Below are 21,367 nucleotides of genomic sequence, written 5' to 3' on the forward strand. Positions count from 1 at the left end.
AAAGTGGCATCTTCATTCTCCTAGTCACACAGCCTTGAAACCTGGTTTTTACCTTGCGAGAATACCCTTTCCTCCCATTTCCCTGTTCCTCAGTCCTCAGATCTCACCCATAATTTCCTTGCAGCTGCTGTCCTTCTTTGAGATGCCTGCTGCTGCAGCCACCACAACACTCACCCCTACTACCCTCATCCTAGGCAAGTGGAAAAGACAAATTTTAACAAAAGGATTCTTAAAATAGGTACAATTTTCAAATGCTGCTGCTTTCCAGAAGTACTGGTCCAGATATGTGAGTAACCCACACTTCAGCACTTGTAATTAAGAGCTCTCCCTTAAATGGCAACGAACTTTTTTTCTTTGGCAACAAACTTTTGCAACAACCTCTCCTCTGTTCTCTTTCCCCCGTTAATGGTGTCACCATTCACTGACGCACCCAAGCTAGCCATCTTGAACTCTTTTCCTCACTCTCCACATCTAATCTTGTAACCAAACCCAACCAACTCTTCTTCCAAGTCTCTCTCCAAGCTGTTCTTTCCTAACAATCCACATTATTTTTGCCTACCTAAATAAAATCTTTTCAAAAAGTGGCATGATACATCCTTTCTCCAAACCATTCTGTGTCACTTTATTCATTCATTCATTCATTCATTTTTGGCTGCGTTGGGTCTTTGTTGCTGCGCACAGGCTTTTCTCTAGTTGCGGCGAGCAGGGGCTACTCTTTGTTGCAGTGCGTGGGCTTCTCATTGCAGTGGCTTCCCTTGTTGCGGAGCACGGGCTCTAGGCACACGGGCTTCAGTAGTTGTGGCCCACAGGCTCAGAAGCTGTGGCTCGTGGGCTCTAGAGCGCAGGCTCAGTAGTTGTGGCGCACAAGCTTAGTCGCTCCGTGGCATGTGGGATCTTCCCGGACCAGGGCTTGAACTCGTGTCCCGTGAACTGGCAGGCAGATTCTTAACCACTGGGCCACCAGGGAAGTCCCCGCATCACTTTAAAAACCATCTGAGTGCCAAATGTGGCAGCCGCCCCTTGACCAATCCTTTAAGAAGACCCTTGGCTAAAGTTACCAATGACTCGTCCTAACCCCCAGGATCAAATCCATTCCATGACAATCACTTTCCTCTTTTCAAATCTCTATTCTCATCTGACTACTGAAAAATTACTCTATTCTACTCTAACTTGTTCCATTTCTCCTCAGATCTCCCTTAAATGTCATTATTCCCCCTGGAGTTTGTCTTTGGCCCATTACTCTATAAGCCTCTAGCTGACCTTCTTTTTTTGTTAAACTTTTTAACCTTTTTTTTCTTCCTGGCCGTGCTGGAGCAGCTTGTAGGATCTTAGTTCCCTGACCAGGGATTGAACCCAGGCCCTTGGCCGTGAAAACTTGGAGTCCTAACCTCTGGACGACTAGGGAATTCCCCAGTCAACCTATTTTTTGAGGCTGTACTACCATCAGTGTCTAGTTACACTTATTATCTCCAGCCCTATCTCTTCTAAGCTCCACATCCAGATTTTCTACTGCTTACTGGACGTCACCACATGGTTTTCATAGCAACTTTAAACTCAGTAACCTTGTCTATCAAACCTGTTTCCCCTACTATATTTCCTATCTCAAATAACGCCCAGTTATTGATTTATTGTCTCTCAGCTCCAAATTCACACTTTCTGACTGCTCTGTGAAAGTATCTGGGCTCTACATTTTTTTCTTTCACCAGTTGGCACTGAGGCTTTGTCAATAGAGGGCGCTGGAGAGACACTGCAGGCGGAAGTTTTGCCTACGTGCCCTTGGCGGCTTTGGCAGTGCTTCCAGCTTCTCCTGTGCCCTACACTTGCAGTACAGGGTGATCAGCCTCACTCGGAGGCCAGCTTCTCCCAGCATTCCCACATACCTCCAGGCAGCTTTGTAGCAGAGTGTCTAAGGTGAGACATCTCTCCATGAACAGCTTTTCCCAGCACCCTAGAAGGGTAGATTTCCAGAAAGTTCCAACAGCACAGCAGCACAGCAACTTCTCTGCCATTCAGTGAGCCATGGAGGAGGCAGAGCCTTGTCATCACAGGAATAGATGCATATTCTGGATACGGACTTCCCCCCCCTGCCATCCATGGTCTCACAAAAGGCCTTATCCATCACCCCTCACAGCACTGTGTCTGATCAAGGAACTCACTTCATAGTAAAGGAAGTAGAGTAATGGGCTTAACTAACTGGTCTTACCACATGTATCATCACCCAAAAGTAGCTAGCCAAACTGATAGGTACAAGTGGTTCCTGAAGACCCAGTTACAAAGCACGCTGAAAGACAACATTCTAAAAGGATGGGCTTCTGTCCTACAGGATACAGTTAAGAACCGATGTCACTGAACCAGCTGGCAAGGGGGCGGGGGGCTCACCTGCTGGCTGGAGTGACTGACTCTGATTACCAAGGGGGACCTGGTTTCCTGCTACAAAACGAAGGCAGCAAAGACTCTGGAATCCGGGCAGGTGGGCAGGGGGTGGGTGTGTGCGTCTGGGGGTGCTTCTTAGTAATTCCATGCCCAGTAGTAAAGGTTAATGAAAAAACTATAACAACCAAAAAAGCAAAGATGACTGAGGGCTCAGACCCTGCAGGAATGAAGTTTTGGGTCACTCCACCAGCAAAAGAACCCAGAGCAGCTGAGGTGCTGGCTGACAGTGGGGAAGTATGGAATGGGTAGTAAAAGAAGGAAGCCAAAGATACCAACGAGAGCTTGTGACCAATTACAGAAATAAGGATGGCAGTAGTTTTGCATGGTATCTGTTGCTTATCTGTATAGGCCATCTTCTTTTCTCTTCCCTTTTTTCACTTTTTAAGCTGTTGAACAGCTGTTTACGCTGTTGAGTTTATACTTTAGTCTTTAGGTTACTCCTTGTATCTGCTATTCGTATATTCATATATTCTCGAGGAGTCTCGTTATTATCCCTTCCTAGCCAATCCCTCATTAGTCTAATAGTGATTCTTTACATTTGTATTAAACTTTCCCTGTCCAAACTACTATGTAGTTTCTCTCTTCTGCCTGGACTCAGACTAATACAACAACAACAGTACCACATACTAAACTGCCCAGGCAAGAAAGCTGGGAATTATCTTTCACCACATCCTCACCCTCATCCTCCATAGCAGATCGATTCAAGCCAGTTATCAACTTCTATTGATTCTAATTCCTGTATCTACACTGAATTAAGATTCTTCCCACCAACTGTCTTAGTTTAGAGCTTTGAAAATTCTCACTGGCTACAGCAACAAATCTCTAACTGGTTTTGCTATGTTTAGTATCTTTTAATCTTCCTCTGCTGCCAATGTTTTCTGTCCCAAGTTATTTTCAATCTACAGCCATGATTATTTTTGTAAAACATAAGACCAAATCATTTCATTCTCCTGGCTTAAAGTTCTTTAATCCCATACTTTCAGAATAAAGCTCAGACACCCAAGCTCCTCATGATTTAGCACCTACCTAGTTTTCTGGCAACCTCACCTAAGTAAAGCTTTCACCGTCACCACACTCCCACCACCACAACCAATTTATATTTCTTCTTCCATTGCATGGAACTACTTGCCATTTCCCCAGTATGGTTTAAGATATCTCTATCATGTATCTGGGTCTTTGTACACATTGCTCCCTAAATTAAGAAGACTGTATCACTCAACCTGGATAACTTATTCTTGACAGGACTAAATTTGAGGTAATCAAAGGCTAACAGTATCACTACCTTAGATCTGCACAGTGATTTACACTTTAAAAGTCATACTAACTCAGAAAACCCCCACATTCTAATGTATGCTAGAGAGAATAGGAACACTGAAACAGAAACCCAGGTCTCCGTCTCCTGGTCAAGGTCAGTGCTCTTTCAGTAGGATCATGTCAGATAAGTTTCTCCATCAATGATGAATATAAAACTCAAACTGATTTAATTTTTTCTTACCTCCAGAAAGGTCCATCTTATTGCTCTGTACATTTTCTTCTGGTGAGTCTCTCTGAAGAAGGAAAAAGTAGCATGTTAGTAGACCTTAATTTATCAATGAAAATAAATTAAAAGTGAAGAATTTTACTTTATTTCCTTATTTGTGAAATTTAAGTGGATCATAAAACTTCATTTTTCACTGCCTAATATGATAAAAAAAATTTTTTTAAATAAGACTAAAAAAAAAAAAAGATACGTGATCAATGTTTTTAGCTAAAACTGTAAAAATAAAGAAGACATCATGGAAAATTTTATTCTAACCTCAGCATATTCATAAGGACTCAAAATAATTATTTGTTAAGAAAACAAAAAAATGAAATTAGGGTATTAGGGTAAGTTTATGGATCGCCATTAAAAGGGAAGGAGGTTGCCAAGAAAACATACTTACCGAAAAACTGATATTTGAAAACTGTTTAACAAATGGATTTATCCATGCTTCTTCTTGTTTGTTTCCACCTTTCATCATTCCCTTTGTAAAATAAAAGAGTAGAAAGATGCCATGGCCATCTCTATTTATCTGGGTATAGTGATGGATTAATAAAACTTCAAGACAATTCCCAACTCTCATTTTTAGCCAATAAATTTCTCCTCCAACCAACTCTTCTCACAGAGTTGTTCATAATCAAAAATCAACTTATTTGATTTTCAACTTCCTTTACTCCAGTCCTCTGGTATAGCTGTAATGCACAGAGAAATCTCTAAAGGCAAGCAGTCAGAAGGAAAAGACAGAAGCAAAGGGCCTTGATGACCCACAAAAAGTTAAAAAGTCCTCTGGATAATGGAGAACTGTTCATCAGACAGTTTCCAATTTATAAATGAACTGTGTCCTAAAAGATTAATTATAATTTGGATTTGTAGAATTCTCACACAAAACCAAAGTAAGAAGAGTCACCAGGTTTCAGGTTAGTCCAAAGAAACCAATTAAACCCATAATTTAATTATGCTATGTGCACTGTACTGAAAAAACACCATATGTTTCCATATGAAAGAGTATTTTAAAATTCCAATTTATGCTGCCAAGAACACAATATCCCCAGCAGCAACTAAAGCTGGGATTCCTCCTACTTGGTGTTGGCTTTCTGTGGCTGCTTAGGGTATGGGAGGTACGGAAACTACTTGGAGACATGACTTTAGAGAAAAAATGATCCGTGATTAGCAGTTTGGTAGACAGGGAGGCTGGAAGCCATAGAGACCAAGGCCTCCCATTAACGTGAGGATCACAGAACAATTCTCAGTTTGTTGCCTTCATTTCCCTTTCCCATTGCTACTACCTATTCCTTCTGACTGTGGAACAGAACACAGCTTCGTAATTTCCCCCTAACTGCAGGTCTCTGAAGCAAGCATCTAACCCTTTCCAAGGTTTCTGAAGTGGGCTTTGATTCCTTTTCCTTTTTCACCCCCACCCCATGCCTAACTGGTTGCCAATACCTGTCTCTTTTATTCCAAATGTCTCTCACAACAATCCCTTCTACTAAACATTTATTCTTGCTTCCCAATTCAGGCTGTCCTTTCTAACCAGAATGAATGCAGAAGCTTCCGAACTAAGATCACTAACTCTGGTCTCTCCTCTGTTCCAATTTATCTTTCATACTATCACTGGTTAGCTTTCTTTAAAGAAATTAATTTTAAAAACCAAACTGATGTTGCCTTCTATTCAACTTGACTGGCTCCATATTTTATACAAAATGAAGCTCAAATTCTCTGGCATGTTACTGAAAACACTTTGGTATCTGCCCCTAATCTAACTACAGATTAGATTGTCACACCTCTTCTCTAAAATTCTGTTATTTTAGTAACATCAGCCTAACACTTTCCCTAACACACCCCACCCCGAGGCATCTTCCAAATTCAAACTAACACTCCTTAGAGCAACTCTTAATGCCCCATACTAGACCCTGAGCTCCTTGAAGGTATGCTCTTATCCTAGTGTTTCTGAACCCCCAGCACCAAGCACAGTACCTGGCACACAGCAGAGGCTAAATAAATATTTGCAGTTGCTTTCTAAAAGATTTTTACTAGTAGAAACAAAGGAGAAAGAGTAAAAAGGCTACACACCCTTTCCCTTCTCCTTTTTTTGCCACTCAGACCCTGTAAGGAAAGACAAAGTCACAAAACAGCATGGTCCAGTGGGAAGAACACAGGGTTTGGAATTGGAAGACCTAAACTTAAGTCCTTGCTCTGTCACTTACTAGTTATGCAACTTTGGGCAAGTCACCACTTTTTCCAGTCTCAAATTCCTCATTAGTATTCTATCTCAGAAGGTTATGAGGATCAAATGATTTATGTAAAATATGGGGAAGCACTTCATAAGCTATATGGTGAGGCAATAGGCAAATTCAGCCAAATGAAAAATTTTTTAAATGAAAATGGCAGGTCCTAGACTTAGAATCCCAGGATCAAAAGGGAGGGACCCTGGCAGTGAGCTACTAGGTATTTGACTTCTAAGGTCCCTCAAAAACAAACTGTTCTCAAATAGGGTCGAGAGGATACATTAGAATCACCTGGGAGATTAGGCACATATTTTCAAAATGGTCCCCAAGAAAATCTGACACCAGTGTTCTCAAACCTGGCTCTGCATCAGAAACATTCAGAGAGCTTGTTTAGGACAAGAAACTTGGTCCAATTTCCAAAACAACAGTAGCCTAGGGTATAGGATATTATACTTTTTAAACAAATGTCATACAATTCTGATGAACAGCCAGGTTTGGGATAAGATGTGTCCACATTTAAAAGCAAAACAAAACTCTACTCATTCCTAGGGATTTTTGTCACAGGACCTTTCAGGGTGGAGAAGGGACAAAGATGGGGGATGAATAAGGAGGATGGTAACTCTGGGTAATGCGGAGGTCGGGGACTCCAGGTGAGGAGGTGGAATGGGAGACGAACTGGCAGTGGGATGGAAAGAGTCGACATGGAGATTTGCCCTTCTCTTCATCCTCAGCACTGCAGGTACCACCCTGGGGTGAGGGGTTGTCCCAGGCAGCACTGGTGGAGGGGGAGGAGGAGAGAAATCCCAAGCTGTAGCAGTGGGGAGAAAGGAAGTTCCTGTAGTCTTATGTTTTTCTAGGTGGCTGCCCATACAAGAGGTTCTACCTAAGTTGGGGACTGCATGGACTATACTGATTGCATTAAACGGGTAGGCAGAACATTAATTTTCTGTGGGTAAACTACCTTTGGAATTTAAAGTTTCAAGGGCTTTGCCCTTGAAATGTTTACCTTCGACGACATTTTCTTTGTATATGGTGGCCAATTTAAAGATGAATTAAGCTCTTGAGATGAATTACTATTCCACATTCCAATCTCTACATCCTCTTCCTCTTCCCAGCCAGTGGGGCGATTTCCAGGCAATGGCATATCATCACCACACCAGCCATCTTGCATAGATTTTGGCCCTGATTGTGGATTTGTGATAAAGAGAAACATGCTTTAATCAAACAATTCTTTCTGGAGGCTGAGCATTCATTAAGCAGGCAGAGCAGGGGGAGAACCTAAAAAACCCTCCTTTATCTCCCTTACCAGATCTGCACGGCAAAAATGTATGTTATATGCTGAGCCAAAAGCTACATTAAACAAGAATTTATTTTTATTAAAATTTTCAATAAAACACCTGCCATGCTTTTACAAGTCAGAGGGTTCCTAAACATGGGACATCGGTGGCACTCTTGTTCGTACTTGCTTAGCAAGCTGCATGGTGACGCACAGGGCCAAGAGGACGAACAGAATTTTTAAAAATTAATTTTAATACATATTTTTAAGGAGAATGGCCCAAAAGCATAGCAAGTCAAAAGCAGAAAGTATTTCATCTCTATACTCGGCCTTTGGAATTCCTATGGGAATAGTGACAATGTTCATCTGAATATTGAGGGTCCTTCCTGAACTCTGTTCATTTTCTGTGTAATATTCAGGGAATTGTCTGGAACCTGAGCCAGAGAGTTTGGACATATGTCCCCATGACTATTATACTCAGTCTCTCGTGCTGGATAGCATGAAAGTTGCTTGACTATTTCTAAATAATCCAATTTGATAAAATATAATTTAGATTTGGTGAAGTACATGCAAATCATTAATAGTTATACACTTCTAAGAAAAAGAAAAGATAGGAAAATTCAGAAAGGTAAAAAAGCAAACCACATTAACAAGTTCAAAGAGCCAAACAAATAGTGAAATCATCCAGTATGATAATACATGGATACATTATCAATGACATAAGCATTATCCAATTACTTAATTATAGTCAATGAGATCACCACTGCTACAGCCAGGAATTATCAATAACTTACCAGATTTGCTTAATGCTTGTGGACCAACAGAGCTGGAGCCCCACGTGGATGTGCTGGATGCCGCAGCAATGGGTTCGCCCCAGCTGGGACCACTGTCTATGGGTTTACCCCATGCTGAAGTACCATTATCCACAGTTGTGGCTGGAGTAGAAGTCTCACCCCAGGGCTCACCCCAGCCTTTAGAAAGTGTGGGAAAAGAAGTCATCAGCACACGGTAGAGGCAATAAGGAATACTTAGGGAACAAAAGAAGACGACCTTCACATTTATGTATTAAATAATAATGTGATAGGCAGAAAGGATGGCATCTGTTTTATGTAAAGAAGACAAATAATTTCCCATTATTATAATTTAACTATATGGTATGAATTTTTTTTTCACCTCTTCTTTCAGAATTGCCCTCTGGGTGTACAGCAGATTCTTTTGAATAACCTTAATTATGGCAAGTCATCCTCCTTTGAAGATGAATTTAACTCCTGGAAAAGTCAAGTCATTCTGAGTCAAACCTAGTGAATTAAAGCAGGTGATCAAGCTGGGTACAGTATGTGTATAAAATTTTTACTATACGTACAACCTTTCAACATCACTGTTCTGGAAAAAGCAATTTACTGTAAGACTAATAATAGGTAGGCATCCTACTTTTATACATGCTGAACAATGCTTCTTAAAAAATTTATTAGGTTGTCCGAAGCAAGGCAAAGCCAAGCCATAAACACGTTGTTTAAAAGAACCAAAACAGCCTTCCCCTTAGATACATACCTGTTTTTTCTAAGAATTATATCTAAATTAATAATACTCAGAAAAAAAGTTAGGTGCTGAAGGGTTAGTTCATGAAAACACTTCTGTCTCTACATCCAATGGATTATTCAATAAAACCTCCATTCACAAAGGCAACACATCTCAATGACAACTAATGAAAAATGTCATTGTCAAGATAATTTGCAGAGGATAGGAATTAGTTCCTTGCTATAAGACGAAAGTGGAATACACTAGAAAGATATTATTAAATGTTTTAAGCAAGCATACATACATGCTATATCCAATAGACTTAGATTTCATGCCTACTTAAGTAAATTCCTTCTAAGGCCAAATATAGTACCTAGTTTCTTAGAGAGCACTGTGCTTATTAGATACTTGTTTTATTTCTGGGGATATTTTAGTCAAATAATAAAACCAAAACGTGATGGCTTGACTCAGAAGAACTGAAAAAAGTGTACAGCATTCCAGCTTGACATCACTTTTCCAATTCTGCCTTCTACAGCGTTCCTAACGGAGAATGGAGTATGTGGGATTCACAGCCAACACTGCCAAAGGCAGAGCTCTGTTCCCTGATGGTAAACACCTTTCCCATAATTTTCTTCCCTATAAACTTCTCCTGGATTAGAGTTAAAAAAAGCTTTGTGTGCACATCCAAATACTTCGTTAGACAAGTTTTATAATAGGTTCACAATACTGTGAAGTACTTTGTAACACAGACTCCATAAAATAAAAACTCACCAGAGCCACTGCTCGCCTCCTTGTTTGAGATGGCACTTGCAGACGGCAGCAGCTGATGTACCTGTGCTTGCTGGTCTGAACGGCTGCTGCCGTTTGGGACATTTTTGTTCCACATGTTCACATTTTTGTAGTTGTATTTGCTTGGATCTCCCCAAGCTGAAGTTCCATCATCGATCTCCATTTTGCGACGTATGGATTCTGGGGATGGTTCCTCCCAGCCTGTGGGCTCTTCTTCTTTTGTTGGGGCTGGTATAGGTCCTCCCAGCCAGCCTGTACCAGGAGGTTTGCCTGTAGCTGATGGGATTCCCCAAGATCCGACATCTTGTTGCTTGTTCCAGTCCGGAGAACTGACTGGCTTTGACGAATCTCCCCAACCTAGAGACTGATTAGACTTTGGAGGATCTCCCCATCCCTGGGAAGGATTCGGTTTAGAAGATTCATCCCATCCTGATGAATTATTTGGATTTATGTTATTTCCCCAAGTAAAAGAACTAGTTTTACCAAGTTCGTTCCAACCAGAAACGGACCTATCACTGTCACTACCTCCTGAGCTAGATTTCTTATTAGCCTCACCCCAATGGTTACTCCGTGAAGTTTCTCCCCAGTTATCACTGGCAGAAACGGACCAACCTTGGTTTGATTTTTGTCCATCACCCCATCCCTGTTTGTTCTTTTGCGAATCATTCCATGCAGACTTCTCTTCTTTGCAATTCCCCCACTGATTGCTCTTGGCCATTCCTGTAGCAGCAGAATCATCTTCCCATCCCCCCTGGCAGTTTGAGCCTTTGGAATCTCCCCACCTCAGAGTAGGTTTGGGATCTCCCCACCCCGATACAGATGAGGTATCATTACTACTAGGGCTAGTCTTATCTGTACATGCCCCTGAGTTAAAAGTCTGTGTTGCAGAGCTTCCCCAGGCCTCTGTCCCATTGTCAGTCTTTCTTTCCCCTCTAGGTGATGTTTCGGTATCCCAGGCAGTATTCTGCTTAATAGGAGTCTGTCCCCAACCAGAGTTGGATAGGACACGTGGATCTAAGTCAGTTCTGTTTACAATGCTTTGGAGTAATGTGTGCTGATCAATTTTTCTTCTATCTCTACTCTGATTTTCCCCAGTTACTTTTTCCTCAAGGCGTCCAGTGCTTTCTGTACTACCTTCACTCTCCACTGTACCTCCCGTTTTGGCCCACACACTGTTTTGCTCATTTGTCTGAGATGTGGCAGAACCCTGATCCTCTTCCTCAGTAGATTTCCATCCGTTTGTAAACTTCTTACCATTGCCATTTGCACTGTCACTGGAATGCTGATTGCTAGGCAGTTTGCTCCATTCCACGCTGGGTATATTAGTGCCAGTGTTTTGTGCAGGAGTTCCCCATCCTCTTCGACTTCCTCCAGAATTTGCACCATTTCCCCATGATGCACTCTGGGAATTCACTGCCCCAGACTCCCACACACCTCCTCCTTTATTTGTGTTAACTTGAAAGTTAGTGCCCATAGGCCCATTTATGCCAGGCTGCATTAGAGTTGCATTCACAGTGTCACCATTAGCTTGGCCATTAGGGCTTGAACATTTGTCTCCAGAGTAATTAGAACCATAGGCACCCCATGTAGTACCATAAGAGCCTCCACTTTTTGACTCTCCATTGCTAAGGTGAGAAAGGGAAGTGCCATTTACAACCGACGGAGCCTGTATCTGAGGATGATTCGTTGTGCTCACACGCCAGGCCCCTGTATTACTAGGCAGCTCATTATTCTGTACTGAACCGGAGTTTGGTAAACTAGAGGTCACAAAGTTAGTAGTGTTATTTGGTCCAGTCATTTCAGTGGTAATATTTTGAGGTTGACCACTGAATGAAACCTTCTGTGTACCACTGACTTCAGATTCACAAGTTTCCTGAAGGCTTCCCCAGGTACCATGGGTAGAAGAACCACCCACTTTAGAGTTAATACTCTGATTGTTAGGCATCTGGCCTAAGGTACTGCACTGAATATTGATGCCAGAACTACCACTCCCTACCGGCCCTTTTAGGGCAAGTCCGTTGTTCTCTAACACTGGCCAGGCACCATGGTTGCTAGCTGAATTCAAAGTGCTTGGATTTAACCCTCCATTTGATGAAGAACTTACAGTGCCCCAAGCATTCATTCTATTGTTGCTACTTTCTGATTTGCTTTCAGGAGCATCCACAGAGACCTGACATGTGCTTATTATGGCTCCATGGGAAAAACCCCACGGCCCAGTACTACTTCCATGGCCCACATTATTGCTGCTGCTACCAACCACAAACTTGTTTTGGGATCCAAGTCCAGTGCTATTCCGAAGGCCATCGTTTTCACCACCTGTGCTCCCTGAAGCCATGATAGTGATGTTTCTCTCTGATTCAGAACTGGAGGCAGAATCAGCATCCACACATTCTGAAGCCAACTCTAGATCACTGCCAGGGACTGAGGGCCATGCTTCTTTTTCAGGCGAGTCGTTTACAACAGCATTCTTACAGTTTGTGCTAGAGTCACTTGTAGAAGACACAGGTCCCCACTGCGAATTTTCATAATGGGATCCTGAAGTATTGTGGTTTATATCTAGAATAAAGAAGCAGCACAAAAATGTATGAAATGTTTGGAAAACTGATGAATATATTATAAATGTACATGGCTCCTCAACATCAACAAGTTATAATACTTGGCAGTATAATTACAAAGGCATTCGTTATATCTCAGCCACCAATTTTCCATATCCAATAATTAATTCCACATAGGCAGGGAATTTTGCTGCTTTCTTCATTGATGTTATTCCAAGAGCCTAGAGCAGTACCTGGAACATAAGAGTTCCTCAATAAATATCTGAATGAGTGAATTGTTAACATATCAGCAAGTAAAGAATTTGGAGTCAGGAAGGACAAGGTAGTAATGATGTATTAGGATAATGGAGCAACCCAGGCTTGGAGGCCCAACATGGGAAAGAAGGCGCTGGGATATAAACGGTTAAAGACAAGTGAACAGGCCAAACTTGATAAAATGTATTAGAAATATATTAGGAATCCTTTTCTATCCACACTTTTTTAGAATAGCTTTTTCACAACTGTTTTGGGTATTACAACAAGTTTATAAGAATTATAAAGGCTTTTCCATTATATTTCCATTTCATTAGTGTTCATATTCAATCTGAAAAATACTACATGCAAGTAAAAATAATTTTAGTTCTACTCTCCTTCATAAAAATGTCTTAATAGCCATGTTTATTAGAAGACAACAGAAAAATGGTTGATATGCTGAAGATCAAAGTTATGATTAAAAAATCAACTCCTGACATTTGAAGACATTAATGACTGGTCACATAATCCTGTCTTAGACTTACTGCTACGTACTGATGTTATCATCTAGTTATTGTACTGCATGTAGGGCAGGCAGTTTTAGTGCTTCTAATGCTTTCCCAAATTCATTACTCTCATTCAGTTTAAGGATCTGGTAGATGGAAATCCTCAGAAATATTAACCTGCATAAGATGTTTGCATTTAGACTGTCCCTAGCGGGTTGCTCATATTGTAGTTCTCTACTACAGTAGTAATCAGAATCATATGCAGTGTTTCTCAGTAATACATATGCTCAAGTCACGTCCCAGATGCAATGAACCAACCACCAGGCATTGTAAGCCCAGAAAGTTAAGTGTCACTCACTATAAGGGTATTGCTAATATGGAAAATCAGGTTCATCTTGCATCATTTTCTCTCAAAGCACAATTGTTAAGCAGCAAAAGGTGATGAGCTAGAAAGAGTAGCAAAAAAAAAGGACTAGACAGAGACCAGAAATGTATACATAATTCACCAAATACAGATATACAGATATAGATAGATAGATAGATATGAAGTTCTGTGACTGTGACTTCTGCTCTCTGATTAAGAATCATTTGGCAGTTTTAAGCTGTCAGGTAAAGCTTTTCATCTTTCAGTGCCCATGAGGAGGATTTTTCTCATGAAATAAAGGATACTAACATGTCGCTCAGTCTTACTGGGTAAAAGCAAATCTACAGACCAGCACCTGCACTGTCAGCAACACCATTTGGCACTCTGGAGCACGTGCTTTATGTGCAATGTTGTCACTGAATCCTTGAAACAACCCTAGAGCACAGGCATTACCTTCACTTTACGGATGAGGAAATCGAGGCTCAAAGGTTGTAGAAAATAAGGTAAGAAAGGCAAGATTCATCATTAGGTAAAAAAGCAAGGTGGCTCAGAACATGGTTGGAACTCTAGAGATACCCAGGTTCAAGTCTGGACTCTATGCAGTAGCTGTGTGACCAAACCTGCAAAACGGGGATACAAACAGTACGTACGTACTTCTTTACCTGGTTGTTTAGTTAACCTACTGTCATATGCCAAGTATGTAGCTCAGTGCCAGTTTCAAATAAGTGCTCCATGAAGGGCAGTTTTGTGTAGTAATTAAGAGCAAAACTCTGAAGCCAGCCTGCTTGGGTTTAAAAGCTGCTCTGCCATTTACCAGCTATGTGACCACAGGTAAGATCCTCAATCTTTCTGTGCCTTAGTTTCTTCATCTGTAAAGTGGGAATAGTAACAGTACCTATCTCATACAGTTGTGAGGATTAAATGATTAATAATTAAAAGTGCTTTGAACCATATCTGATCCAGATTAGGTACTTAATAAATGAGGACCATTATTTTCATTAATTAATGTGTATCAGTGATTTTCATTATTTTCAGTCCTATCTCTAAAGCACATGTCATTCCACCATGCCTCCCTCAAGAAGAACAAAATTAGAAATCACATACGAAATTGCTTACTTTAACTCTCCATTTAGATATCTCAAAAAGGATGCCAGCTCCTAGATTATACCACTACAGGTGCCTCCTCCCAAAGGAAGAAACAATCCTGCTTCTTTACTAGTTTTCCTCATTTCAGTAAGTTTCCTAAAACCTAACATTTATCCTTGATTCCCTCCTGTGCACAGCAAAACCAAAACGTCACGAAGTCCCAAATCCATCCACTTTTCTCCAAATCTAAAACAATCAAGCCATCATCATCATCATCTCATGGACTATAGCAAAATGGGATGAAAAAAGATCCTAATTGTAACGGCCACAAAAACTATAAAGGAAGTTGGGGGGCTTCCCTGGTGCGCAGTGGTTAAAAATCCGCCTGCCAATGCAGGGGACACAGGTTCAAGCCCTGGTCCCGGAAGATCCCACATGCCACGGAGCAACTAAGCCCGTGCGCCACAACTAGAGCTCACGTGCAGCAACTACTGAAGCCCGCGTGCTCTAGGGCTCGCGTGCAACTACTGAGCCTGCATGCTGCAACTACTGAAGCCCGTGCGCCTAGAGCCCGTGATCCTCAACAAGAGAAGCCACCACAATGAGAAATCCGCACACCACAACGAAGAGTAGCCCCGCTTGCCACAACTAGAGAAAGCCCACACGCAGTAATGAAGATCCAACACAGCCAAAAAATAAAAAACTATAAAGGCAGTTGGAATAAAGCTAACATAAATACTTTAAAAAGTCATATATGATTAAACTTTACTGCAGACCAGAGCAGACAACTTGATTAAGTATAGAAACTTGTTCCTCAATAGGAATATATAACAATGTTCCTTTTAAGTTTAATCCAATTATAAAAAAATACTAACAAGAGTCTATAATTTGATTAAAGTGATTTAAAAGTTCACGTAAAACAAATAAAAGGATTAAACAAACTCTTGTTATCATGTAACAGTTAAATAGCACTGTACTACCAGAGTACATAAGAACTTCAATTGAACAGAAAAAGTAATCCAGAAACAGCCCCAAGTATATTATCTAAGGTTATATGTCAATGGTTAGCATTTTAAATCAGCAAAAGGAATATTCAATATTTTATAAAGATTTTTTTAAATGGACAACCTATCAAAAACAATACCAAATGATTCAGTGTTAAGACGAAACCAAGAAGTTACTTGTGAATGAGAATTTTTTATACATAAAAGCAAAGAAAGAAACCATTAAAAAAACAGAGATTGGACTACTTAAAGTTTTTCTTTTTTTTTTTAATGCCCAAATACATCAAAAGCAAAAAGCCCCAGAGAACCGCAGAATACACTTGGCAAACCAATTCTATCACCTTTAATGTTAGTGAAACTTTCTCTCACAATCTGGTCATGACCTAGTTTGGAGGTGGTAATGTTCTAAATTTGCCTTTTGCCGTGTACTCCCATGCATTTTAGGAAAATAAGAGATGCCATCAGTAATTATTAGCTAAAATTCCATTTTTAATCTGGAACCTACTTAACACTTTCCCAAAAACCTAAATTAAAAGGCTATCTCAAAAGCTGCATTTACCAAGGCTGGATCACAAAGCCATTTTTGTTATGAAAAACACTGCAGCTTAGATAGAAAAATAAAAATCTAAGAGTAGGGGAGTGGGATAGGGAGTCAGGGTGTGGGTGGGGAGATTACTAGCCTGACTAAAATTATAAAAAGTGCAGGACTCCTCAGCAATCATGACTAAAACATTTCAGAGTCAGAGACTACTTCAGAATTGGAAGAAGTCAAATAATATATTTCCCTTACACATAAGGAAGCCAAAAGCCATCATTACAAATGATCTGGAAGACAAACATATAGAAACATCATTAAGTAGAAGATGATAATTACACTTTTCCAGGAAAGGGGACAGTTCAGTATTACTGAGTGTAATGCAAAATACAAATTTTAAACTAAGATTTGGAAGACTGAACTTAACTGAGAAACATCTGAAGTCCAAAATATCATCAGCATCCTGCTCTCATACAAAATTGCCTTAGGAAGACTGAGGGCAGCTCTAGTACCATACCTCAAAAAGAATATTAAAAAAAAAAAAGGAATTCCCTGGCGGTCCAGTGGTTAGGACTCTGCGCTTTCACTGCTGAGGGCCCTGGTTCAATTCCTGGTTGGGGAACTAAGATCCCGCAAGCCATGAGGCATGGCCAAAGGGAAAAAAAAAAAAAAAGGACACAGCAGTGCATTATGTAGCACCTATTCAGAAAGAAGACATGTGGGGTAGAGCAAAGACTGGTGATAATTCAAGGGAATTGCATAATTCATTCAGGAAGAATTTAGATCCAGGAAAATTCATACAATTTCCTAAATAAATATGTATCATGTAACAAAATGGCTAAATATGTGCTTTCTGCCTTAAAGACTTCCAATCTCACCAAAAATAAAGACCTTCAGAAGTTAACAGTATTTAGGTTTTATAGTATTTCCAGGAAGTATGAACTGTTATCACTGGGAATATGAGAGAACCTTAGATGCACAATTTCAAACAGTACTTGAGTGAGAAAGTTAAAAATGTTTCCTTAGGGACTTCCCTGGTGGCGCAGTGGTTAAGAATCCGCCTGCCAATGCAGGGTACATGGGTTTGAGCCCTGGTCCGGGAAGATCCCACATGCCGCAGAGCAACTAAACCTGTGCGCCACAACTACTGAGCCTGTGCTCTAGAGCCCGCGAGCCACAACTACTGAAGCCCACGTGCCTAGAGTCTGCACTCCACAACAAGAGAAGCCACCACAATGAGAAGCCCACACACCACAGTAAAGAGTAGCCCTGCTCACCGCAAGGAGAGAAAGCCTGTGTGCAGCAACGAAGACCCAACGCAGCCAAAAAAACTTAAAAAAAAGTATCCTTAGTTATTCTAGCCTCTAGTCCAAGGGCTGGCAAACGTTTTCTGTAAAGGTCCAATTAGCAAAGATTTTAGGTTTTGCCAGCCAGATGGCCTCTGTGGCAACTACTTACCATAGTAGCTGGAAAGCAGCCATAGATAACATGTAAATGAACGGGCATGGCAGGTTAAAGAAGACAAATGCAATACCACAACCAAATGCAGTGTATGGATCATGACTGGTTTCTGGGGTAGGGACTGTGGGGAGACGACTATAGAAGACATTCATAGGGTTGTTGCTCTAGACCAGGTGGTGAGTGTCTGAACCAGGTCAATGGTGGCAGCAGTGCAGAGGAGAGAGGAAAGCTGAGAGATGTTCTGGAGTTAAGGTCAGCAGGGCATGATAAACCAGTGGCCTGTAGACATGAAGAAGAAGGAGAGTTAAGCATGATTTTAAGAGTTCTAGATGGGTGACTGGATGAATGGGGTTGCCGACCTTTTGAGCAATGGGATCCAGAAGGAGAAACTGGCATGTGGCAAGATAATGAGTTCGATTCTGGACATGTTGAGTTTGAAGGGCCCAACATCAGCTGAAGAAATCCAGAAGACATGGAACCTAAAACTGGGGAGAGAGATGAAACAAAGCCTTGGGAGGGAGTAACATCTGAAAACTGGTCAAAGAAAAATGAAAGAATGAAAGAGCTTTAAAAAGAAGGAAGGGGTCAATGATAAAAAATGTAGATATAGGTTAAGATAAGAATGGAAAAGTCTATTTTGTAACCACAATTAAAAATAAGAAAAGTCTGGGTTTGGCACAGAGAAGGTCAGTGCCCTTAGTAAGAGCTACTTCAGTCAAGGGAGCAGGAGCCAGACTCCAGAGGAATGAAGTGAGGTACCAGAGATTCCAAGTCTAGAGTATTTCTGTAAGAACTCTAGAAGTAGAGAGAAATTCTACAACAGCCCCAAGAGAATGGGAGTTCAAAGGAATTTATTTTAAAGATTATAAAGACTTGAATATGTTTACAGACCAAGGGACAAGTTGAGAGCAAGAAGTGGAAGTTACAGGACAGCGAGGATGTGTACTACACTGAAAAGGCAGTGACGAGCACAGCTGGATGGACAGTATTTTAATCTTTAAACATCTCTGGAAACTTTAAGTTTCTTAAAAAAATTGAAACGTAGGAAAATCTATAGTGTAATATAAAAAACACTCACACACCCCTCACCTTAAGGTATATACTACTAATATAATAGAAAACTCCTGTGTACCCCTCTCTTGCTTACATCTCCTTTCTTCTACAGTAGGTAACTGAGTGGTAACCACACAAAATGCTATATTTGAGTTTACTCATAAGCAAAATATGTTGTTTTGCAAGCTTTATATTTTATATAAATGATATCACACTATAAACAAAGACTTTTTGGTACCATCTGCAAAAATGTGAACATGAACTACGTATCACAGGATACTGCTGAAAACATCCCTCTTCTGCTTAACGGTGACTGTGGTATCATGGTTGTATAGAAGACTATCCTTATTCTTTAAGAAATTACCTGTGGAAGTATTAAAGGTGAAGTGCAATGAACATTTGTGCACATGTTTGCATATGTATGTATATATAATGTACTAATAACGGATGGATCTGAATCTATTTGTTTAACTTTTCTGCATGTGTCATGTCAGTTGGATGATAAAAATGTGTGTTGGAACACTCTGCCCCATTAAGAACAATACTGCTGCCAGCCCTGTTAAGCGTTAAGTCCCCCCAAATCCTTTATCACACAGCCTTCAGGCCCCCCAATTCAAGGGTTTTTTTGGGGGAGGAGCAAGGCCTGATACCTTAAGGCTCTAAGAAATCAACTGCAAAAGAGAGGTCCTTCAGTGATGACTGAAACCATCACTAAGTGTTTGAGGCACAGCCACAAACTGGCAGCTCAGCCTGCAGCGTTGTGTGGTTTGACCAGCACAGGTTCTAAATACTTAAAATGAGAATGTAAAGGTAGTCAGGCAGGGTACAAAATCAATACATTTACCACAGTTCCCATTACTTCTTTTCATCCTTTACTCCACTTACCTGCTAGCCTATGAAGGCATTTAGTTTGTGTGATCTCTAATTTAGAAAATACCTAATGTCATCTAGGTACTATCCCTCTTCCTTGACTGCAGTGAACGAACGAGAAATGCATTCTGTGAGGACAAGGGAAGTGTATCCAGAACTCCTCATCTTTACCATGCAAACTTGTAAGTAAATTTCTATGTATGTATTGCATGTATTAATTTAAATGTCAAATCTATTCCATTACCTATCTCTGTTCAGGAAACAAAAAAACCAAACACAAGTACAAAGAGACAAAACAGTTAAGATTATGTTCCCACATTTCTGAACTACATGTAATTCACAACATGCAATTTTGGGGTTTCTGGGCTATTGTTCATGCTGTTTGTACCGTCCAGTACGCTGCTCTTGATTGATTGCTAAGCTATTCTCTAATCTGCAAAATGAAAATTAAACATGTTAATACAGTGTGTGGGTCATAAGCACCCCATAAGGGTTAGTCACTATATTATTATTATTATTGCTGTTATATTATTATTAGCCCTTCAGGAGCCAGGAGAGACCTGAGAAGTCCTCCCTAATTCACAGACACCCAATGCCCTATTATGTGACTAGTGTTTCTATTATCATTTCTAGTAGCACCTACAAAAATATTTTAAGGTAAATACGTGACTATGTTGTTAAAGGGGGAGTCATAAATGTTTAAAACAAGACAAAAGCACAAGTCTGGTTCTTCTGCAGAATGCTTTGCCTTCATCCTCTGCGTTCTCTAGCTGTGTGGGGATTTAATTTTAAACCTCAGGCAGGTTGCTGCACCCTCCTTATTTCCATCGTAACCTCCACATTAACACAGTCCACCTTTGTAAAGTTGTTTTAGAAACAGGTGGGATATTTTCCTTTCTCAGCCTTTTTTTGAAGACTTCTTCCTATGCCCACATCATAGGCTTTCTTTTCATCTGAATGTATACCCGTAACACTTCTGGGTTTCTTGACCCATACCAATTTTTGAGAAATAAGATTCTTATACTCCCATTGTTTCCATTTCAAAAACGGCTTTGCTCTTTCATTTCCCAAATTGAAAAAGCATATTCAACATATATTTTCTAAATTTACTATCCCACTTTCCTGTTTGTTAATTATCATACCACTATTACTTAGCTTGCAGTAGGTACTCAAGCATTTGTTGTATAAATAACCTCTCCTAGGTTTTAACCACAATGATGCTGATGACTCAGTACATCTGCTTTGCTTCCAACCTGACTTCCCAGAGGAACTTCAAACCAAATTATTAATTGCTTGGCATTAGATCTAACATATCTAAACCAGACTCTTCCTCCTGAAAAGTGCAGGTCCTTCGGTAAAAGTTTCAGGGAAGATAATTCATGCAGTGCCTAAATATTAGGCACTAAACTAGCTGCTTTAACATGTCACATAATATCATCCTCAAAGCAACCTTACAGATTGGGTACTACACTTTACAGGTTAGCAACGACAGTCAGATAAGTTAAGTGATTTGGCCAAGCTTATGCAAGAAAGTGTGTAGGGGAGTAGAAGTAAGTATTAACTTGGGCTGATAATTTAAGTTTGCATCCTTTCCAATAATGCGCTTCTCTAATTACCTATGCTCGAAAAATCACATCTGTGCCCTCTTCCTCCTTACCTATCACTACCAATATGCTGCCAAAGCAAAGCACGGTTGTTAGGAACATAGCTTTGGAGTCAGACAGATCTTGATGTGAGTGCAGGCTCTGCTACTTATTAGCTGTGAAATACCATATTACAACGTAGAGTAGTTCCTGGTATATATAAGAGAGCATAGAGGTAGAAAGTGAATATTCTACCTGAGATAGTTAGGAAAGGCTGCTCAAATGAGACTCGAACACACGTAACAATTAAGTAACCTGCCGAGGTCACACATGCTGGTATATGGTGGAACTAGGACTTC

At 40.5% G+C, this 21,367-nt stretch overlaps 1 protein-coding gene across 3 annotated transcripts in view; it reads right to left on the reverse strand.

Annotated features, from left to right (window-relative positions):
• TNRC6A (trinucleotide repeat containing adaptor 6A) overlaps window positions 1-21,367 on the reverse strand; it is a 96,676-nt gene that overhangs the window by 27,718 nt on the left and 47,591 nt on the right. For all 3 annotated transcript variants that reach the window (XM_082671118.1, XM_082671117.1, XM_082671116.1), the window contains 6 exons: window positions 9,743-12,316; window positions 8,248-8,424; window positions 7,184-7,359; window positions 6,023-6,055; window positions 4,356-4,436; window positions 3,929-3,980 (listed from right to left, as the gene is read on the reverse strand). In XM_082671118.1, coding sequence (XP_082527244.1) covers window positions 3,929-3,980; window positions 4,356-4,436; window positions 6,023-6,055; window positions 7,184-7,359; window positions 8,248-8,424; window positions 9,743-12,316 — 3,093 coding nt within the window. The remainder of the gene's footprint in view (window positions 1-3,928; window positions 3,981-4,355; window positions 4,437-6,022; window positions 6,056-7,183; window positions 7,360-8,247; window positions 8,425-9,742; window positions 12,317-21,367) is intronic.

This window comes from Grampus griseus (genome assembly GCF_964374135.1).
Source record: "Grampus griseus genome assembly, chromosome: 14".
In the NCBI taxonomy this organism is placed as follows: Eukaryota; Metazoa; Chordata; class Mammalia; order Artiodactyla; family Delphinidae; genus Grampus; species Grampus griseus.